The sequence below is a fragment of the Panthera uncia genome, assembly GCF_023721935.1.
Source record: "Panthera uncia isolate 11264 chromosome B3 unlocalized genomic scaffold, Puncia_PCG_1.0 HiC_scaffold_1, whole genome shotgun sequence".
Taxonomy (NCBI): Eukaryota; Metazoa; Chordata; class Mammalia; order Carnivora; family Felidae; genus Panthera; species Panthera uncia.
In genome coordinates, this window is record NW_026057582.1 from 5,208,470 (window position 1) to 5,231,574 (window position 23,105).

A 23,105-nucleotide genomic window follows, 5' to 3' on the forward strand; every position below is an offset into this window, starting at 1 on the left:
TGGTTGAGGCGGACGGTGGGTCCGGGCCCGAGTGTGGCGCCGCCGCCGCTGCGCGAAGGGGCAAGCGGGCAGGTGAGTGCGGGCGGCGGTCCCCCGGCGCGCGCGGCTCGCGGGCAGACTCTCGCCGCCGCCCCCGAGCGCGGTGAGGACGTCCCCCGCCCCGGCCGGCGCCCCTCGGCCCAGGTTCTGCGCGCGCCCCGCCGGTCGGCCGGCGCCCGAGGTGCGGGCGGCGGTGTGCGCCCCTAGGGCCAGGCGGGAAGGCCGGATGCGGGGCCCCGGCGGGTCGGGGGTGGGGGCGCCGTTCGGTCTCTGTCCCCCCCCTCCCCGGCCCGCAGCCCCTCGGGGGCGTCCGGCCGGCCCGGAGGCGGCGGCAGGTGCAGGGAGCGCCGGTCGCTGGGCGCCCGCCGGGTGGGGCCCGGGCGGCTCCGGCTCGCGCTGGGCGGCTGGGCTGTGCGTGCGGCCGGCCCGCGCTCCCTTCCTTCCTTCCTTCCTTCCCTCCCCGCCGCCGCCCGGGTGAAGGCTGTGTGGCTTCTGCGTTCCGTTCCCCAAACGTCAGGTGCGCCCGGGGACCAGCCCCTGCTTCTCTCTCTCACTTTCCAGCTATAAAAACAGGCGTTGAAAATAGGTCATCTGTCTTCCCACGCGCCCTGGCCGTGGTCCACACGCTCGGCGCCCTACTAGGGAGAAGAATTCGGTGCTTTGGAGTTTGTCATTCCGGCCCTTAAACTCTTCCTCCTCTCGGCTCCGGCCGGGCGCCGCGACTCCGCCTTCGCCCCGCTTGTCGTCGGGGCACGGGAGCCGCCGGGTAGCGGGCGCCACTCGCCGCGCGGCCTCGCCCCCGCCGCGTAGCCGCACGTGTAGGATCGCTTGCAGGGTGTTGCTTGGCGATTCCAGATGAGGGACGTGTCATTTCAAAAGCGAAAGTACTTTTAAAGTCTGTTGACAGGTGACTTTTGCTTCCAAGACCTTCCGAGTTCACTGTTGAGCGATGAACCTGCTCCTAGCGTGATTGTGGGTGTTGGTTCCACAGCTATATGCGTTTGTCCCAACTCGTAGAACCGGACACTGAAAAGCGAATTTTATCATGTATAAACGATACCTCTCCCTTCCCTGTGTTTCTTCTCAGTTGACCCCGCTGGTATTTCAAAATGGAAATAGCCAGTGATAATCTTGGAGAGGTTTTTCTTACCATTTTAAGTGAATGCATTTAACTCAAGAATATAGCGAAATAAAAGCAGCTTTCCACTGTTAAAGTTTGGCAAGACTGGCTTGAACCATGATAAATGGTGCCTATGCAGGCTACTGTGTGTGCAATCCCGCCTTTTACCAAATTAGTCCCAGGGGCTGCTGTGATTGATATTCTGGTCAGGTTCCAACAATTTAAGGAGGAGTGTTTTTCTCTGGCCCCAGAAAGGAGTTTGCAAAGCCAAGTTCTCAAATACAGAACAACCTCTTTATTGGAATTCCAAACCTCAGTTTTTAGCCTTCTGCTGCCCCTTCCTGCCTGCCCTCCTTTCAGCCTATTCAAAATTGTAAGCTGACGTCTGAAATGCTACTCCATCCTGAGAGGGTAAAATGGTTGCTGCTTTCCTTCTCTTCCTCAGTTTGCTGACCTCTCTTGGTGCTTTTGTTCCTGGCAGTGGCATTGATGTTGGGCTTGAAGATTGAAACATTTTCCGCAGTGGAAATGAAAGTTTCTGTTCAGTTCTGTCAGTAAGAGTGCAGTAAGATTGTCAGTAAGAAAGTAACACTTAACTGATCTTCTCTTCCCTATGGCAAGCATTTAGGCCACATTTTAAATGGTTAAATCTTTGCTTGAAGAGCCGCTGGAAAATGAGGAAAATGTAAAGGTTGTGCTGAAACATTTTTCCCTTCTTAAGTTCAACCACTGGAAAACTGTTTTGTTAGGAGCGCTCACGACAGCCTCCTTAAAACTTGATGCTTTCGCGTCTAGAAGAGCCTGACGGGTGACAGCTGGAGGAAAGTGTCAACCTGAGTACAACCAAGGCCTGCTGGTAGTGGAAGGATTTCGTAGGCAGTTACAGAATTCAATAAAACCAGGTACACAGTTTGTGGCCTGTGGAATGTGAGCAGGCCTGGGAGCAGAAATCTTACCTGCTAGCTGAGACTTACTCTGGATTCTTTTTTTTTTTTTTTTTTTTTTTTTTGCTGGCTGTCGGTTCACTTTGAGGCTTTCCAGTTCCTTAAATGTTGAATTACATAGTCTCCTTTTTTTTCTTATCTCAAGTCTGAAGTAACTTTTAGAAACACAGCTAATAATAGTAGATCTTTTTTGTGTGTGTAGTTTGATGACTATCTTTCACTGGCAGGTTTTTGTTTTTTGTTTTTTTTTTTTTCCCTTTAGAGGCTGGTTTGTTGGCTAGTGCATTGTGCTTCTGTCGGGGGTGGGGAGGCCAGTGCGTCTCCTCTCTTTGTACCTAAGTCCTGGGAATGGAGCCATGATCTTGTTCCCCCATTAGAGGAACCGGAGTCACTTACTACTGTGGCACTCAACATTTTTTAACAGAGCAGTGAATATGTCTTTATTCTTAGGTCACTTTGCAAGTCGCCTGTGGCCAGTTGTTTTCTCAAATTGCTCACGTTATATTTGGGCCCATCTTATCGTTGACGAACGTTTTGATTTGCTGTGCATCCTTTTTCTCTTGCTGCGGTAGTCGTAGACATGTTTATCTTGGATATCAGTTCGTTCTGAGTCCTATTTAACATAATGATAGTATTATGTAAAGAAAGCTTAGTTAGCAGAATTGGCCAGATTAGAAGTCCTACTTTTGTTGTTAAATTCATCCAATAACTCAAGCCAGAGATTAGCTGTGTAGACTCTTATTTCCTCTACGTTTTAGAAAGGAACAGGTGTAAATCAAGAGGTACGAGCCCAAGTATTGACAGTTTGCAACTGAAATAAATTTGAGTGGAAGAAAAATGATTCTAAATGATTATGAAAGTCAAATACCAAAGTTAAGACTTTGAAGTTCTTTCTTATTCTAGTACTTTCTAAGTAGAAGTTAATTAGTAATGAAGACAAGCCCAAACACTTTTGGCTGACCGTGGAAGACGAGCCCGACCCTGAAGTTAAGATTTTGAGAAGAATCTGAGTGATGCTCATTACCAAGCCGAGTGAGATCATAACCTGCTGCTTGTGTTGGCTTCAGTGGTGGGGATGTGTGGAGGGCGGGCAGGGAAAAGAGAACAGGAAGAAATGCCTTCACTCTTTTCTAGAAGGACTAAAGCCTTGTCCAGAGAATGTAATCAGGGTGTCTACATAGAACTCTTAATAAATGTGCTGTGTTTTAGGCTCATCACCTATCTACGATCCTGAGTTTCACTCTTCACGTTTTTAGGACACAGTTCGTTAGGATTTAGCAAGGTGCAAACAGTCACATGACTGAGTGATTTAAAGCTTTCAGTCTCAGTAAACAGGCCTGACTCTTCACTATCAATAATTTTCCAGGGAGCACAGTTAAAAGAAAGGAAGGGTTCATGTTGAAAAATACTCATTAAAGTTGCTTTTGCCATATTGGCTAATGATTAACGAAGTTTTCCGTGTGTTGATCGTAATGGCTTAGCACTGCTACATGTTTCTAAGTGGTTTCTGCAGTTTCTTGACATGAGTGTGGCATTGCAGAGATCAATGTGGGATATGTGGGACTGAGCAGAGGCTTATTTGGAAGCTTCCCATTGAAGCTGAGGCAACTCCCATTTGTTTGGACAAGGCTAGCAAAATGGCTCTCTACCTGAAAAAGGCCGAAGAGGTAAAACGTTTACGTGGTATGTTTTGCTACTGTAAGGGAATACTGTTATTTTGAACTTTGGAGGCGATGACCAGCCTTCCAAGCCTTCGCAAGTGGGTTGGTTTTGAGCTGAATCCGTGAAACACTATTGAGTGTCAGTACAGCTTGCCACCAGGGTGTGCTGGTGAGGCTGTGCTACCAACTGAGTCTTCATCTTGTGTGGAGTTTCTTAACCTCTCTCAATTTCAACTTTCTCATCTGTAAAGTGGGTATGATTCTATCTCTTTCTATTGTGTGAAATGCCTCCCTCAGCTTCTGATAAAGTAAGTGCCCAATTGATGCAGTCATGATGAAGACAGTCACGTTGGGGACCTGCCGTAGGACATTGTGTGTGGCAGGGGTGATGGTGACAGTGGCCTGGAAACAAACAATGACAGCATGAAAATTGCATTTCGGTTCAGACACTCACTTGATACAGCACGTCTTGTCTTGCTGAAAATCCGTTTGTGTAACAAAGGTTTCAGTTGATTGTCATTTTGTCCTCAAGGCTGTGGGACTGTGTGTCACTCATCTGTGCCTTTCAGATTAGATACTCGAGAAATGTGCACTGAACAAATGAATGCACTCCTTTGTTTACTTGACTCGTAGGAAAGCCCGGGCAGTCTCAGGCGTAATCCTAAGATCCCCTTGATTCGAGTTCCAGGAAGACAATCCCCACTGAACTGTGCCCCTCTCAGAGCTCATCAGAAGGGTTTTGTTGCCTGGAGAAAAAACTTCATTGGACATACCTAACTGAGTTTTGTCCACTTTTGACAAGGAGTATGTTAAACCGGGAGAAGAGAAGACTTTGTGGGGGAACAGAGTGCTGTCTTCAAAAATTTGAAGGGTAGTCGTTTCTCTTTGAAAGGCCGAAGTGGGGGACAGGTCAGAGGAGATGATGACCTTTCCAACAACGTAGTGCTCGAGTGGCTCACAACCTGGAAATGCCCACGCGGCAGCGGGCAGTTAGCAGCTCCAGCCCTGGGAAGCACAGGAGTGCCCGCAGAACCTCCGCTCTGTCCCTCGCTCTGTCCCTGCCCTTAGCAGCAGCAAGCCTCAAGTAGTGCGTTTCTTAGTCACAGCACTCTCCACCCTGCCTCTCCAGCGTTTTCGGACCTGAATTCATGGCGGTGGATAGCAGTGCACTTTGACGACTATCATTGCTTCATGACCCTGGGTGGGGTTCTTTTAAATGTGTGCGGGGTTGAGGATTAACACAGATAACCCCAAAAGTCTCTTCCAAGCCCCATATTCCACAGTTCTAGAATCTCAAATCTTAGGGGAGGAATGTGGGTGGCTCGAAGGTAATTTCTTGACGGATTACAGCTGTTTCTTCACTTAACGTTTTTCTTTTTTATTTTAGAAAGACATAATAGGAAATGATTATTCATGATACCAAATGATTCTTTGCTTTCTGAGAGGTTTTTTTTTCAGCTTCCTTTAAATAGGAGCCTCATTTTAAGTGTATTTACAGTTTAATTCAACAGCAGTTTAAAACTGAAACCATTATATATTGAAAAGTCAATCAGAAATGGTTTAAGCATTTCTAAAATTACTGTGTAAGTTAGTGGGAAATTAGCAAAAAAACACTGTAGAAAGCAAGAAACATCTGTATTTTGTTAAATCTCAAATTTGTGTGTATCTACCTGTCCCTATCTACTTACATGACAGCCCAAATTGTTCTGTACAGAGGTTGAAATTTTACTTACATGCAGTTTACAGGGCTGCATTCATCCTGGTACTTAAGTAGTTACTGGCTTGAAACTTGGCTTGAAGGCAAGTAGAAACTGGCTTGAAGAAGGCTTCACCTTCTTGCCTGCCTGCTTGCCTTGACCTCTTGGTACTTTGGAGTTGTGGCACATTGGTACCTCCTTTGATAGGGACTGGAATGATGGATGCCAGTTATTTACCTAAACCGGTAGGGTTCGTATGGCTTGAGCCTGCTAATAGGCCCTGCCACTGTAGGGAGAGAGCGCATGTTTCCCATACGTGTTAGTTTCAGTTAACCCCGTAGCATGTGGTGCAGGGACCGCGTGTTCATTATCAGTTTCTGGAGGAGAGAAAACATTGCACAGTTCAATACTTTCCAATTTGAGAGTGCTTTCATTTTCCTAAGCCATCATCCTATAATTTGTGTATTTAATTCAGAATGTAGTAATCTGATCCTAATGGCCTGCCAGATATTTTCGTGAGCTTCTTTTCTTCCTGCACAGAGATCAGACAGGCTCTCTTACTCCCTTCAAGTACATTTACAGCTAGGTGCCTGAGGTAGGAGGAAGCCTTGGACAATTCTCTGCTGCAGTCAATCCAGCTGTAAAGTTGGGTAGGTTCAGGAGATGCTGGGTTAGAGCTCAAACTTTCTGGATAGATTGCCAAAAAATGTAATCAGAAATGTTTATTCTATTTGTATTTAGCTGAAAGCAACTCAGGAAAGATACAAATTTATCTATACTTCCCACTTAGAATTAGGAAAAAAAAAAACCTCAAAAACCACCCAGCTGAATCCTGTCTCTGTTCTGTGTACTCAAGCTAGACTTTGTAATAGTGGGTTTAAAGTGCCTAGCACCCTTCCTCACTGCCCTCCTCCTATCAGCCAAGTTGTCTAAATGTGCTTTGTCTAATTTCTCCTGACTATTTTTTAAAAATTTTTTTGAGAGAGAAAGAGACAGAGTGAGCAGGGGAGGGACACACACACACACACACACACAGAGAGAGAGAGAGAGACAGAGAAGGAGACACAGAATCTGAAGCAGGCTCCAGGCTCCAAGCTGTCAGCACAGAGCCCGACGTGGGGCTCGAACGCACGGGTTCTGAGATCATGACCGGAGCTGAAGTCGGATGCTCAACCGACTGAGCCACCCAGGTGCCCCAACCTGACTTTTTATTCCACCACACAGATTATATATAGAAAAATCGCTTGCTTGGTCAGGAGTGGTTGTTGAGTACAGATACCAGATGCATATTAGTTAGCAATTAAAATAATTGAATATACCATTTAGTTTATACTTTACTAAGGTCAGTTTTATCTACTAAGTGGAGAGATTGTTGGTGGTTTTACTAAATAGTTTGTGGTGTCTTAAAGAGCCGCATTTTGAGGATTCTATAGATGGTTAAAATATCTCCATGGTGAAGAAGCAAAGATAGGAGTGAAACTCCTGGCTTGCCGTTGTTCCTTCTTACAGATGCCCCTTCCTTTGAACGACCGTATGTATAATTGTTTGTAGAATGGCTTTGTCTACCAATCCTGTATTGCTTTCCCACTTAGTTTCTTTTGTCTTAAGTATTGTTTGAATTCTTTTTGGACTGTTTACTTTGGTTTGTCTCCAGGTAATTCCATAAGAATTTATAAATTATACCAGTTTTCAGTCTAAACTTTGGGGGAAAAAAACCCTTTCAATTGGTGTTGTACCTTCAGGGTAATAATTGGAATTTGTCTTGAATATCTGTATGCGTGTAAATGTGCGTACACATACTTAATTTAGACCTCTTTATATCTTTCTAATATAAATTTTTGAAATAAATATTGGAGATAAATATTTGGTCTCCGTAGGAACTTGATGAATTTCTGGTAGGTGGTTTTTATCCGCTAGGGGCACAAAGGATGTTCAGGCTACCTATTTGTTCATTTGTTGAAACTTGGACTCTAGCCCCCGATCAGCTGAACCACAATGAAAATTACTCATTGTGTGTAACACATTCTTGAATCATAAATGGAAAGGGTAAGTACTTATTTCCAATCCCTGAGGTGGAGGAAATCAACATTGTTAGCTAAGAAAGGCAGAAGGGGTTGAATTTAGGAAACCACTCAGACTGGATTCTGGCATCTTCTCAAATTGCATCTTGAAGCGTGGTCCTCCTCTAATTGTGCTTCGCTCCTTGGCCCTCTCTAGCTCCTTCTCCTAGGTCTTTGAGGACTTGTGCACGCTGGGTCCTGTTTCTGCACCGCATCGTCCTCGAGGCCCGCACATCTGGCCTGCCTTCATTTTGTGTTCCCCCGCAGCTGGCGTAGTCCTGGGCACGCAGACGCAGGACAGGTGGTTCATTGGCTGCATCTACGTCCAGAGCCTGCCTCAGTGTTGGGAGTAATACACATTTCGGGTTGGAAGCGGTGGGTCCACGGTTTGATGGCCGTGGGCTCTTGGCCAAGTCACAGCCGTGTTTAAGCTCCCTGACATGGCATGGCTGTCGTCAGCGTGCTCTGTGCCGGCTGTGGCAGGGATGTGTCTGACCAGGGCAGAGCCCCATGCGGACGCTTGCGCCCCTGGTCACAATAGCTCACAGAGCTTCAAGCTGTGCTTGGGCCATAACCCCCTTTTCTTTTTTCTCTTTTCTTTTTCTATTGGAAGTGGACTCGTCGCTGCTTTGTTGCTTTCTGAGAGACCAAAAACATTTAAAAACTTTTGCATTTGTGTTTATCAGGGAGTTGCTATTGTGAAAAATACACTAAAGCTTTTCTAATGATACACCATGGACTCCTGAAAGAAACTTTTAACTTCGTGTGAATTCCATATATTTTATGCATATATAAAAATTTATATATTTACTTTTAAGAGTCTTCTTAGTTCTTTTTCTTTCTTTCTTTTTTTTTTTTAGTTATTTGTTTTGAAAGGGGGAGAGAGAGTGCGTGCGTGTATGCGTGCCATGTGCACACGAGCAGGGGAGGGGCAGAGAGAGAAGGAGAGACAGAATCCCAAGCAGGTTTCACGCCCGATGCTGGACTTGAACTCATGAACCATGAGATCGTGACGTGAGCTGAGATCAGGAGTCGGACGCCCAACCGACTGAGCCACCCGGGCGCTCCTCTTCTTAGTTCTTTAGTAGCAGTAGATAAATATTTAGTCAATGTGGCATTTTGACTGATGTTTTATTCACTGGTGGGGGAATATACGGAAATGGTGCTTTGACGCAAAATCGTACTGCTGTGATGGGAAGTAAATCTTACCCACGGGCAATACTAACACATCCAAAATGATATCCAAAGATTTTCTTTCATTGAACAGATACTTGACCCTCATCTGTGTCCACGACACGATACTACACCTACAGGTAATTCAGAGATGGAAGGTTTGTCGTATTTCTGCCACGAGACAGTGCATAAAACGGGTGCGAAGGTAACGTAGGCCCCAGAGCTGGGCCCTGGCAGTGCAGGGAGGGTGACCACAGGCGAGGTGGGGTCTTAGCCAAGACTCAGACACACGGCCACCATGGGGGAAAGGCCCGTAGGCCTCGGTGACGGAGGACAGTGTGGATTAGGGAATGACCGCCAGGCCAGGGGCTGAGGGAGGGCAGTGTGCAGGGAGCTGGCAAACGGGGAGAGAGCCTGATGGTCTTTGGGGTGAAAAGAAGTAAATGTGGGACTTGTGCCGTCCAGGTATACCGTGAGTTAGGGACTTCCTGCAGAGATTAGAACTGGCCCTAAGCCATATCTGACCTAGAAGTAAACAAATGCCACAGACACCGATGGCCGTACGCGTTCAGGCGATTGGCTGCTGGGCCGTAGAACCGGGTGCCGAGAACCCACCCTTCACAGTCTTGAGTTCCTGGGACGCTTGGGTGGTTCTGTCCGTTAAGCCTCTGACTTGAATTCGACTCTTGATTTTCACTCTTGGTCTCATGGTTCACGAGTTTGAGCCCTGCATCGGGCTTCACGCTGACAACGCGGAGCCTGCTTGGGATTCTTTCTGTCTCCTCTGCTCTCTCTGCCTCTCTCCTCCATCCTCCCTCCCCCCCTCAATTAAAAAAAAAAAAAAAAGAATCTTGAGCTCCTCACGCAAACTGAAGGCTCAGCAACAAGGTCATAACCACCTCTGATTAAGGGCACAGGGGCCCCAGAGCAGTGGGGGCTCCCAGGCAGAGCAAGTCCAGGTCAGCCGGGGAGCTTTCCAAGAGGGGGTCAGTGCAAACCTATTTTCCAGGAGGACAGATTAAACCCTGGCCTGGATCTATGACCCTGTACCCTAAGTAGGTATGGTCCCTGGAGACAAGGACAGACAACCCTCCCACCTTAATTAAGATAAAGTGAATGGATGCCTGTATGTAAGATTCTTACTGCCTCTCCTGAGCGAGCAGCTTTCTCTCCATGAGGGTCTCTATCTCTGTGGGAGGGAAAGACTCCAAAGAGTCACAAAAGACTGAATCTCAAGGTAATCCAGGACTTTAGCATCTGTTCATCACCTTGAACTTGACTCATTCTTGCTGACATTCATGGCTTCAAGTCTATGAAATTAATGGAGGAGCCTAGACTTTCCTCAAGGACCTTGGGGGTATTTGGTCTGAGTCTTGAAGTTTGTGAAACATTTTGCCAGAAGGTGAAAAAGGGTAGTGGAGGATAGCTTCTTTCTAGAAAACGGGGAGAATAAGTATATCCCTGGAGTGTGCCGTGTGAAGAGGTGAGGGGTAGAGGGAAGACAACCGGATGATATGAGATGAGGTGTGATGGACCTTGAGGGCTGTGCTGGGGAGGTGGGACCACCCTGTGAGCTGTGTAAAGACCTTGTGTGGAGCAAAAGAAGTCTATGTGTTTGTTATGGGAATTCGGGAACAGACAAAACAAGGTATGATACTCGAGTCGAAATGCTGGTCCCTTGCTGGGGACAGCTAGGACTGGGAACACACGAGGGAGGCTCCGTGAGTGCTGGCTGTGTCGATGCCTCCCGGCAGTGGCCGAGCACTTATCAGGCACTTGATGCCTCCATCTGTAAAGGCTAGCTGTCCACGTGTGCTGGGGAAGGAGATTGGAGGCAGGGAGATGAAGCCGTGAGGATGGGAGGAACTGGAGGTGAAGGTCTTCACTGGTTTGGGCTTCAGTGACTGTTTCTATAAACATAGCTCCGCCCCCCACCCTGGCCTCTGCAGAGTATGTTCCAGGTACCTGTTCTCCCTGGTGCTAATTGACGGATGTGTTTGGAAATTTGACCTGCGTTGTATTCCTACACCTGTGACTCATTTCTAAAAGCCGGCAGTTTTTTGGCGTAAGGGAAAGAAATCACGAGAACAATTGAGTTTTAAGTATTCCACCGTAGAGTATTATGCCAAAGGAATCTATTGTGTTTTCAAATCACTGTGACCAGATATTTAGTGGTCTCTCACCTGCAGGAGAAATTAGACGTCATCTTAACGTTCTGAGGAGACAGAAACTTGGGTGGGAGCTTCAGCAATACTGATTTTGACCTACGAACTGCCCAAGGAGAGAATTCTTTTTTCTGGGAGCTCATGAGCACCGTATGCAGACAGCCTGCTCTGGGCTGGGTGTCGGGGACACAAATGGAAATAGGACATGGTGCCTCGAGGAGCCCGTTGTCCAGGAGGAAAGCTGGCGTGTGAGCAAGACTTCCAGTGCAGTGAGAGCCCGTAGTGGGAGAACTGGTACAGAGGAGGGGCTGTTACAGCTCAGAGGATCACGTAGGCTTTAGAGGTGATGCCTGGGCAGGGCTTTTAGAGGAAGTGAGTTACTGCACAGGCGACTCAAGTATTGCCGGCAAGGGGTGAGGTGGGCGAGATAGCGGGACAGGGCATAGAGGTGTGTGATGACACCCATATGAGGGACTGGGTGTCCTTGTTGTTGCTGGAGCCTGAAGTGCTGCGGCAGGGATGGCAGCACGGGGCGGGTTTGCGTGTTAGGGATGGCCTTGGGCCCAGACATGTAAAAGACTAGTGTCAAAATGTAAGCGAGAGGTGAATTCAGGAGGTGGGCGGGAGCAGGTGGCAGTAGGCCACATCCAGGGGTGTGGGCGCTTGGCAGGGTGTTGTTGGGCGTCGGGTCTGGAAAGACCTTTTAGCCCTCCTGCCCCCTGCAGTGCCCTGTGCTTTTGCTCTGCGTTTCAACAGCAGCAGGGCAGTGGCCCAGCTCGAGAGCCGGGCAGATCTGAGTTCTATTCTGGCTGCACGGCTTACCCGATGTGTGACCTTGGACAGAGCTGAAGGACTTCACCTTTCTGAGAATGTCATCTAAACGATGCGGATGAGGGGTGGTGCTGGGTGGCTCCGTCGGTAAAGCATCCGACTTAGGCTCAGGTCATGATCTCACGGTTGTGGGTTCGAGCCCCGCGTCGGGCTCTGTGCTGACAGCTCAGAGCCTGGAGCCTACTTCAGATTCTGTGTCTCCCTCTCTCTCTGCTCCTCCCTGCTCCTGCTCACTCTCTCTCTCTCTCTGTCTCTCTCAAAAATGAATAAACATTAAAAAAATGTTTTTAAAGATGAGGATGATAGAGGGGTCTAGGGAGATCAAATGAGGAGGTCTGTCTCAGCCCAGCACCTGCAGAGTGTAAGTACTGCACATAAGGGTCAGTGCTGCTCTTTTAATTAATGATCAGCGTGTCAGACAGGTATCTCCATGCTGGGAGTGATGGCAGTTGGGGGGTCTCTGCAGGAGGATCTGCGGGAGGTAAGGGGCTGCGGGCAGAATGAAGACGCCTGCTTGGTGGTGGGTCCACACACGGTGAGGGCTGGTGCATGAGAGTATGGCTGTCTCCAGCTCATGTTCCCCAGGTCTGCTAGGAGAAGGGGAGGGCCTGGGGCGCCTCATCAAAGTGATGTGGTTTTTTTTGTTTTTTTTTTTTTTATGTTTATTTGTTTTTGAGAGAGAGAGAGAAAATGAACGAGCAGGGGAGGGGTAGAGAGAGAGGGGGACAGAGGATCTGGAGCAGGCTCTGCGTTGACTGCAGAGAGCCTGATGCAGGGCTCGAACTCACGATCTGTGAGACCATGACCTGAGCAGAACTCAGATGCTTAACTGACTGAGCCACCCTGGCACCCCAAAGTGATGTTCTTAAGTTGTGAGCCTGACACACGAGAGGCTTGCCAGCAGGACTTAAGGGAGAGGCCGAACAAGCCCACCACTCACGGGGGCTGGTTCCTATGGCTCTTCCCATGGAGCTGTATTTAGAAGTGTCATTAAAGTCCTTTGGGGGCAGGGGGATGGGTAAAATAGAGGAAGGGGATTAAAAGGGACAGACTTCTGGTTACAGAACAAGTAAGTTACAGAGATGTAACTACAGCACCGGGAATAGAGTTGTTAATACTGTAACAACTTTGCACCGTGGCAGGTGGTAGCTAGAATCAGGGCGATCACTTTGCAATGTATTCGAATGTTGAATCGCTAAATTGCACACCTGAAATTAATATAATATTGTGTGTCAGCTGCACTTCAATTTAAAAAAAAAAAAAAGGAAGAAAAGAATACAAAAAATCACCACCCTAAAAGAAATCTTTCTAGACTCCTGGGTAGTTTTAGTTATTTGTGGTCAGGTTCAGTGGTTCCTGCCAGACATGCCCTCAGTGGACAGAGAGCCCGAGATGCAGAGAAGAATGGGAGGTGCTCCAATCAGGCTGTGCCTTCGGCTTGGCCGTGAGCAAGTGACATGTGCACGTGGGGAGCATCTCTCTCCTTTCAGAAGCTAGTCCTTAAGTTCAGGAAAAGGGGCTTAAGCTCTTCCTCCTTCGGTCCTCCCCCCCTCCCCCCCAGTTTTTTGTATGTTTGTTTTGTTTTGTTTTTCTGCTTTTGATCTCAGAGCAACTAATTCCTTGCTGCAAAAGTTTTAGGTATTTTTACCTGTTCCTTCTGATTCCAGGATGGCATACACTGTGTAGGGCACACTGTTTGAGAAGACTTACTAGATACATAAAGTTACACATTATACCCACGTGTTAGATACATAAGAGAAGAAACGTATCCTAGTCAAGGTGTGCGATTTTCTGTTATTTCAGCACATGGGCCATATTTGCCTGGCTTCCGTTCAGATGAGGTCAGGGATCATCTCTGCGGTGGGAGAGTGTGACGTTGCAACCTTTTATCCCATCCCTCATCTCCACACTACAAGAGTCCTTTCCTTTTGTAAAAATAAATGGGGCAGAGCATGCCTTCTGGTTCCCCTTTGGGTTAAATGTAACTCGGGAGGGCTCCGTGGAGCAGCGTTGCAGTGTTGGTCATTGATCAGTGCTCGGATGGCTGCAGTGGCTTCTTGGCTGAGCACTCTCCATCTTGCTGGGCTGTTGTCCTGAAGTGCTGCTCTCTGGAGGAGGAACGCCGGGGCCAGACTCCTCAGGGCGCTTGTAGCCTCCTTCAGGTGGCCGACTCATGGTGGGGGCGGGGGCAGGTGCTGAGATCACAGGGAGCCACCTCTCCAGCCAGGCATGTTCCCCCCTGGGGCCCCCTCGGACTTCCCTCATTCCTGCCCTTGCCTGGGATTGCCCCACCCATCCCAATCCCTTACTTTCTTCAAGGCACATCTTGAGGCTCCTTGTTATAAAGCGTTTTCAGGGGCGCCTGGGCGGCTTAGTCAGTTAAGCGTCCGACTTCATGATCTCACAGCTTGTGGGTTCGAGCCCCACACCGGGCTCTGTGCTGACAGCTCAGAGCCTGGAACCTGCTTCAGATTCTGTGTCTCCCTCTCTGCTCCTCCCCCACTCATGCTCTGTCTCTGTCTCTCTCTCTCTCTCTCTCTCTCTCAAAAATACACATTAAAAAAAATTTTAAAGCGTTTTCAGACGAGCATCCTCTCACAGTCTGTGCCCAGCATGCTGTTGGTGCTTTTGTGTCCCACTGTGTCACCTGCTGTGGACTGTTGTCACGTCTCCTACCTGTGAGAGGCTACCAGGCTTGTGGGGGGAGGCGCGGGGAGACCTGTTCCAGCGGGGGGCTGCCGTCACTTTCCTGGGATGAAACCCCGGGCTTGACTTCTCCAGCGAAACAGAATGGCAGCGTTAGAGTACCTCTCCGAAGCGTCTTTGAGCTCTCAAACGTCTTCAGCATTTGTCCGTAATCTACCCCTCGTGATACAGTTGCTGCCAACGGGCAATGATTCTTCTAAAGCAAAGTGGGAGAGAATATAGGTTTTTGCGCCCGTATGGTGGTTCGTGTTACATGTGTGGATACAAAATCTTTCTCTGTGTAGTGTCGGGGGGTAAGCATTGGAGCGTGCATGGTAAAATCTGTGTCACAAAAGTTCTGGAGTAACATTTGCTTCTGCTATGGTTTTTGTAGGTGAAAAGGAAGGAACTTTTCTTCCAGAAAGTAAAGCGATTTTTTCGTTTGTTTGTTTGTTTGTTTGAGAGCCTCCAAATACTAATACTTGTCACACATCTCTTTTTCTGGAAGGAAACTTGAGGATATGACGCACATGAAGTAAAATGTTAGCATCTTGAGGCTAGGCTGCTGCTGTGCAGTGTTTCATTATTTGATTTGATTCTTTGGAAACGTAATGCTTTTTGCCTTTTCTCTCTCTTCTCTGTAGTCAGAAAATGGGTAAGAAGAGTCGAGTGAAAACGCAGAAATCGGGCACTGGTGCCACAGCAAGTGTGTCGCCGAAGGAAACCTTGAACCTGACCAGTGAGCTGTTACAGAGTAAGTTCCCCCCTGGCCTCCCTGCCCTCACGTGGGGCTGCGAGGCTTCTCCGCTCTGCATGCTCAGGCCACACGGGTCAGTCTCTGGGCTGGCGAGGCGGGAAGTGGGACAGGCTGGGGTTCAAATCCTGGCTTATTAGCCACGTGAGCTGGGCAACTTTTGGAACTGCTCTGACCCCCACTCTCCCCTGCTGTAATAAACCTGGGATATTGGCAGCGGGTAGGGAGGAATGAGGCCCTGGTGAAACCGTGTACGTGAAGCTTCTCTAGCGCAGCCGCCCACAACAGGGGCTCCCCTGGGTTCCGGTGGGCAGGGACCAGCTCGACCACCGTGGACAGGCCGCGTAAGCCCTGTGAGCCTCGGGGTCCACAGCAGTGCGAGGCCAGTGCAGCAGGCCTCCCAGAGAGCAAACCGTTGGAACTCTGCTCCCTCGTCAGAATGGCTCCCCTTTAGTTTTAGGGATTTGGTCATAGTTTTCCGATTTCTTGGTTCAAGGACATTAAGTATCTATTAAGTGCCTGTACTTGGTTCAGTAAGTTAGTATAAATTGGTAAATTCCTTTTTTCACTGTGAATTTAAATTGGTGCTATGTAGGTTTCAAACTTGGCTGGGGTCCCTCTATTAACTACCTACGTTTGCCTCCTTTTCCTTGTATGTTCAGATTATGTGACAGGCCAAACCCCAAACGCACGCTTAACTGTCTCTCCTTTGCCAGCAGCAGGTACCAAGCGAGTCGGGTCAGGTCTCACCCTGGGTGCTCCTGTGGACAGCGTGGGCCCCCGCAGAGCCCTGATGTGCTGACCCGTTGCCTCCTCTGTCCCCCCACCGGACGGCGGGCAGCTTGTGGACAGGCCCTGTCTTGTATTCCGGGGCCTCCGTCGGCGTTTGCCGATGGGAGAGCGATTGGTTAGCTGTAAGAGTTAGGAGTCAACGTGGTTAGGGCTGGGCGGTGTTATTTACCACAGACACTGTTTCCTCAGGGGACGAGGGTGGCCGTGGGAAGAGTGCGCTCCCTTGAAACTCCTACAGTTGTTTGAAGAGGAAGGAGCTCGCTGACAGGCCGGGTGCCCAGAGCACAGCCTCCAGAAACACCCGGCACCGGTCCGAGTGCTGCCTTTCGCTTCTGGCCCCTCCAGCAGAGTCTCAGCTTCCTTTGCAGCAGTGACTGTGCTGTCTCTTTTGTGACTCCTCCAGAGCGTGCTTAATATAGAGCCTTACACACGGGTGTGAAATGTTTGTTGAGTAATTGTCCTTATGTCCGATTTAACGGGTTCCTTCAGACAGCCACTGTTCTAGGGCTTAACTAGAAAGAAACGTTGACTTTTAAGGTTGCCTTTTTTTTTTTTAATCCCCTAGAAGAGTTTTTAGGGAAAGGGAAATGCTTTGCATCATAGCCTAGCTTTTTAGATTTCCCCACGCACAGCTGTATTCTGAGGACCATCCGTCAGTGCAAGTTCAGTGCTCACACTTAGGTTCGGGGCCCCAGGTTGATAAGCATGTGGATGGTTTCAGAGGGTTTATATGCTTTGAAAAGTACGCCTGATTTACACCTGTCACGGTTATCATCGTGGCTGTGGTACTTTGTCCTTCAAAAGTGAGCCAGCAGGGGGGTGCCTGACTGGCTCAGTTGGGGGGAGTGTGCGACTCTTGACCTCGAGGACGTGAGTTCAAGCCCCATGGTGGGCATGACGCCTACTTTAAAAAAATGGTAGGGACACGTGGGTGTCAGTTAAGTGTCCAGCTCTTGGTTTCGGCTCAGGTCACGATCTCACAGTTAATGGGTTTGAGGCCCACGTTGGGTTCTGCGCTGGCAGCGTGGAGCCTGCTTGGGATTCTCTCTCTCCCTCCCCCCCCCCTTTGCCCCTCCCCTGCTCTCCCTCTCTGCCTGTCTCTCAGTTCTCTCTCAAAATAAATGAATAAACTTAAAAAAAAAATTAAAAGTAAAGCAGCAGGGGCAACAAAACCCAAATCCTCTTTGTGCTGAAGCCTGACCGGCTAAGTTGAAAGCAAACGGTGTTTGAGTGCCGTGACGTTTGTGTTCCAGGGTGCAGTAGCCCCGCGCCCGGCCCGGGGAAGGAATGGGAGGAGTACGTGCAGATCCGGTCTCTCGTCGAGAAAATACGGAAAAAACAAAAAGGTACATTTTCTAGAACAGTAATCGTATTTGAATAAAATCGTGGAGGGACTTGGCACAGGTCAGAAAGCTTATGAGGGCAGTGGAGGACCCGGCGTCATTCCTGCCTGCGGAAGGTCACTGCGAAGGGGCCCGGAGTTAGGGAGAGATGCGCTGGGCAGCTGTCCCAGGACCTCTCCCATTTCTGAGGTGTGGCTGCCGGCTTTGGAAGGAGTGAGAATGTTCGGCAGTAGGGGAAAAGTGCTCATATGCAGGGGCTAAGGTGACACGACTTTTGTTTGTCTGTATTATATGAAATCTCTGTTTAGAGCCGTTTTTCTGTAGTGTGTTTCCTTTAGGGTTTGAGGTCGGTACACAATGCCATGAGTGATCAACACACAAATACGCACTAATCGAAGTCAAACAATGAACTCAAACAAATCTTGGTTAAATAAGAGGCGAAGTTATATATCCAAAGTAGTGTTTTTACAGGGTGTGTTCAGCAGGTGTCTTAATGATTCTCAGCCAGGCCGGTGACAGGGCCAAGTGTCAGTTTGAAAAAGCCTATTCAATATGCCTATTGTCTTAGTTCTATAAAGCACAAAAAATAAAAGATTGGTATGCAGGGCCACATGGGAGGTAGCAGGGAAGAACACAAGGAGCCTGCATTTTAAAGGGTGAGAAGAACCTTCTTAGACCCCGTTTTTGTACATTGCCCTGAAAGTGAATCAGAAGAGGGTTTGTTTTTTTATTTGCTCTCCGTGGTGGTAGTTTCATTGCTGTCCTGTGTAATTCTGCGAACCTCCGGGCTTTAGGTTAGATGGTCTCGGGCCCCAGATGGTGACAGGTTCCTTTGTAATGTGTTTATTTGCACCAAGTGGTAGACTGTGCTGATCCTGGTTCACCCAGTGGATAGCTGAACAAGTTTCGTACGTCCTGAGTGTCTGTTGTCAGCAGAATCTGCTAACTACGACTGACACGAAGGTGAGAGCATTCTGAGTTCTCAGCGAAGAGGGACTTCTGTCTGAGAGCGTCCGTACACAGTCGAGTCTCCTGCGTGTCCACGGTGGTGCAGCACGGACCCCGGCTGCTTCACAGACCCAGGGGACCATTGACCGTGTCCCGGTGACGTGACTCCAGGCACCTGGACTGGACTCCACGCCTTGCTCCTGACGTTTTCGAAGCTCCCGTTCTTCTCCCTTTATTCATCAAATAGTGGTTCTTCCCGGCTTTGGAAAAAAGCATGGCTCTTCAGGTCTTTGAATATTTCAAACATGCTGAAAAGGCCAAAAAATAACACAACAACGCCGAAGAATCTCCCACCCAGACTGGATCAGTCCCCCAAGCTGGGTTCCCCCTCCTTCCCACCTGCTGGTCTGACCCTGTCCCTCCCTCCATCCTGTGTTTTGTTTTCATTGTTTTTGAGAAATACACGCTGCGGTCAGAGCTGAAGCCCCATGCTTCTGTCGCCTTCCCTTCTTGCCCTCTGGACTTGGTCTTTGCTGAGAATATTTTTCCACTTCACGCATAACCCCATAAAAATACATGGTCGTAAGTGGTATTTTCAAAATTTGCATAAATGGTATCAGGCCACTTGAATTTTTAGAAACACGGTGTTACATTTGTTTTATTTGTGGTGATACGTACGGTCCACCTCATGCAGATCATTGGACAGAATTGTGCAAGACCGTCTGGTCCTGCGTTCTGAGGACCAGGCCTGTAGCGCCCAGCCCTACACGCGCCTCCTGTGCCCGCGCCAGCTGCCGATTTCTGTCTCCCTGGGAATTTTGCTAAAGCAAAGCTGCAGATGAGACCTGGCACGCTGCACTCGGGGTGGAGGTGCTGCTCTTACGACTGAGGTGGTGAAGCCCCTGCGCCCCCTGCCAGTGCCTCGGCTCCTGCAGCTCCTCAGTCAGCAGTCCTGTGACAGCAAGGGCATCCCTGTAACCGCCAGGGGTCTAGGGGCGTAACGCGCCTCTTTGTCACTGGTCAGGTTATGTACTGGGACTGTTCGGTGATTAGGTTTGTTCTGTTTTTCTTTCCTTGTGATTTCTCCTTTTGCCCGTGTGTTATTTAGAAGTGTCCCATTTAACTTCCAACTATTTGGGGATTTTCGAGATCTTTTCCTTTTGTTGATTTCCAATTTGATTATGCTGTAATCCGAGAACATTGTATGAATTCCGCCTTTTCCAATTTACTGTACTTAAAAAATTTTAAGCCAATTTGTCTATTTTTTAAGCTTTTCTTTTTAAAGTTTTTCACTAAAGCATAACTGACGTGATATCGTATTAGTGTCAGGCGTGTGACATAGGGATTGGATATTCCATACATTACAAAATGGTCACCTCTGTAGGTGTGGTGACCACCTATCTCTGGTGATGAGTTTTGATTTCAAGATTGGAGCGTTATCACTATTTCCAGTGTGTGTTTTTTTAGTTTCCGAGAGCAGAAGGAATAACCATAGATCCTAAACGTAGCTCTTGTTTTCTAACACATGGAATTGATACAGGTCTGTCTGTTACTTTTGATGGAAAAAGAGAAGACTACTTTCCCGACCTAATGAAGTGGGCCTCTGAAAATGGAGCCTCTGTCGAGGGTTTTGAAATGGTCAACTTCAAGGAAGAGGGCTTTGGTTTGAGAGCAACAAGAGACATCAAGGTGAGTTTTGATCCCTTCGTCCGGGGGGCCCTCCGTGTGCTTGGATTGTGCTGCCGTGCAGGGACGAGACGTGCAGTCAGGTGTCTGGGCTTGCCCTGACCTCTTAGGCGAACAGGCAGCCTACCGCCAGCACTCCGTGACCTGCTGCGGGGTCTCCAGGCTGACCGGGGGCCCGGAAGAGCCTTGCCCGTGTTCGAGGCAGCCCCTTCCTGTCTGTCCTCCCTGGGAGCCGCGCTGCTAACCAGTGACCTGGGGCAAGTCAGTTCATGTTTCAGAGCCTCTGTTAGGAGGTCACAGAACAAGCCTCAAAGGAGTTCGAGACTTGAACGGAAGGATGTGGGCTCAGGTTGGTTAGGAGGGGGAGCCCACAGGGCCTGTGATAGAGTGGCTGTGGGGCGGAGGGCGGGCAGTGTCGGGTGCTTACTGGTTTTCTGGCGAAGGTGACTGAGTGCTTGGTGGTGCCACCTGCTGAAGCCTCACGGCCAGAGCTGAACGGAAAGGAGGAAGGGCAGGACAATCTGCTCAAAGGGACAAATGCTTTTCCTCTGCTCTGGGTCCTTCCTTCTGGAAGAAAGCAGCAGCTGCACCCCGACATTCCCAGCCTCTCTCTGCCCCTCACTCGCCTCTCTCAGGAGGCATAGCTTAATCTGATGACTTGGGGCGAAGGAGCTGGCCGTGGCCTCTTTCTTGGTGGGAGCCGCTTGCCCACGTGCATCCCTTCCGCTGTGCTCTCTCCACTATGTAAGCTTTACAGGGGCAGGCGGCACGTGGGGAGGCCCGTGGGGCTCCAGTTCTGCCTGGAACTAGGTGGGGGAGTCTGTCTAATTCTGGGATTCAGTAGGTGATATTTTGGGTGACCATCTGTTGTAGTCTTGTGTCTCTCTCAGTGGGTTCAGAACGTGCATGGAGGAAGTGACTGTTACTTATTCGGGCCCCTCAAACCTCAGGCAACATTTTTGGTCAAGTTGTAGTTAGCCTTCATTGATACAGTGATACAGCGTAGACTGGTTTATTTGACACTATTAAATGTGTAGTATGTGAATCCTCCCTTGCTCGTTATCATACCAGCCTTCCAAAGGAAAAAAAAAATCCCAAGGTCTCTTCCTTCATGATGCTTATAATCTATAGTAAGGAAGGAGACACACGGAAACATAGTTAAATGGTTGACATTGGGTGGAGGCCCTTAGTAACCAGGGTGTCGCACAGTCTTCTCTTGCATCAGAGGAGAAACATCATTTGTATAGATGCCACCCCAAGTATCTTAGCTGCGGTCTGTTTTCACTGTGTGCATTTTTTTAAGTTTTATTGAGGTCTAATTGATTAAAAAAACTGCACCTATCTAATGCTTACATTTTGATGGGTTGGACATAAGCATACACCCATGTCATTACTGCAGTCAGGGCACTGCTATGTGCATGTTTTAAGCAACATGGATACGTATGCAGAACGTACCAAAAAGAGACCTCATGTGCTGGCAAAGGATGAGGTAACGCTTTGGAGAAGAAATTCAGTAAACCAAAACATGTCTTAGGGACTTGTGTGTTTGCTGGTTATCATTGTGCTTTATTTCTATTATTATTATTATTATTATTTTTTTTAACATTTATTCATTTTTGAGAGAGAGCGAGAGAGAGACGGAGCATGAGCAGGGTAGGGGCAGAGAAAGAGGGAGACACAGAATCCGAAGCAGGCTCCAGGCTCTGAGCTGTCAGCACAGAGCCCGACGCAGGGCTTGACCCAACAAACTGTGAGATCATGACCTGAACTGAAGTCAGATGCTTCATTGACTGAGCCACCCAGGCGCCCCTCATTGTGCTTCTTAAAGACAAGCATGCAGAGAAAGGAATGTTACTCTGGCCTCAGAAATTCAATGGCAAGAACAATTCATATTGACAGAGTCAAGTTTTTGTTGGAGAGAGAAATTTTTGTTTGTTTTGTTTTTAGACCTTAAAAGTACAGCAAAGTGGGGCGCCTGGGTGGCTCGGTCGGTTAAGCGGCCGACTTCGGCTCAGGTCACGGTCTCGCGGTCCGTGAGTTCGAGCCCCGCGTCGGGCTCTGTGCTGACAGCTCAGAGCCTGGAACCTGTTTCAGGTTCTGTGTCTCCCTCTCTCTCTGCCCCTCCCCTGTTCATGCTCTGTCTCTCTCTGTCTCAAAAATAAATAAATGTTAAAAAAAAAAAATTAAAAAAAAAAAAAAGTACCGCAAAGAATTAAGAGTTTTGTGTGCCACCCCAAATTGCTATGTTTGCCATAAAGTTGAAAGTCCCATTTTTTATTTGTTTTCTCAGTATGTAAAGTCAGTGTTTCTGTTGGAAGTTAGGATTTTAAACCCTGCTTCTATTTGTTTGCACCGTAAATGCTTACATTTAAAAACATATTTGATGATTAAAAATGAAGTGCTAATATGCAGCCTTCAATAGTATTTCCTGTGTAATTGGGTTTCTGAACATAGATGAAGTTTGGGCTGACGATTGTTACATGTTTTGATGATTCTATGATTTTCTTATTTTTTTTCCTCCTAGGCAGAAGAATTATTTTTGTGGGTTCCACGAAAATTACTAATGACCGTTGAATCTGCTAAAAATTCAGTGTTGGGTGAGAATAATTTCTGACTCGTTCAAGGCAAAGTACAAACGATAAAAATATGAAATTTTATTTTGTAGTTCTAAGGACCGTATTTGGATGTTTTCTCAAACTAGTGAAATAGTCCACCAAATTCATACCAAATTCCATGCTTTTAATCTTCGGAAGAAAGGTGCATGTTAACTTAAATATTACAAGGCTTTCCGGTTATTTCTGTACCTTGAATATATATTTTGAATGAATACCTTTTAAGGCACTTTGTGGAACTTAACGCTGTTAACGTCTGGGTTAATTCAGGGCCCTTATATTCTCAAGACCGGATTCTTCAAGCTATGGGAAATATCACACTGGCCTTTCATCTGCTGTGTGAGCGAGCCGACCCTAACTCTTTCTGGCAGCCCTACATTCAGACCCTCCCCAGCGAATATGACACTCCTCTCTACTTTGAAGAGGATGAAGTTCGGGACCTTCAGTCCACACAAGCCATACATGATGTCTTCAGCCAGTATAAGAACACAGCCCGGCAGTACGCCTACTTCTATAAGGTCATCCAGGTGAGTGGCTGGTTACCGCTTAAATGTACGTTGAAGAGTGAGAAGGAAAGGGAAATCGATAGCGGAAG

At 48.1% G+C, this 23,105-nt stretch overlaps 1 protein-coding gene across 2 annotated transcripts in view; it reads left to right on the forward strand.

Moving 5' to 3' along the window:
- The window catches only part of SETD3 (SET domain containing 3, actin histidine methyltransferase), an 81,046-nt gene continuing 57,941 nt past the window's right edge, over positions 1-23,105 (forward strand). For both annotated transcript variants that reach the window (XM_049612182.1, XM_049612183.1), the window contains exons 1-6: positions 1-72; positions 15,020-15,129; positions 17,175-17,267; positions 19,753-19,901; positions 22,423-22,495; positions 22,781-23,037. In XM_049612182.1, coding sequence (XP_049468139.1) covers positions 15,027-15,129; positions 17,175-17,267; positions 19,753-19,901; positions 22,423-22,495; positions 22,781-23,037 — 675 coding nt within the window. In that variant the 5' untranslated portion in view covers positions 1-72; positions 15,020-15,026. The remainder of the gene's footprint in view (positions 73-15,019; positions 15,130-17,174; positions 17,268-19,752; positions 19,902-22,422; positions 22,496-22,780; positions 23,038-23,105) is intronic.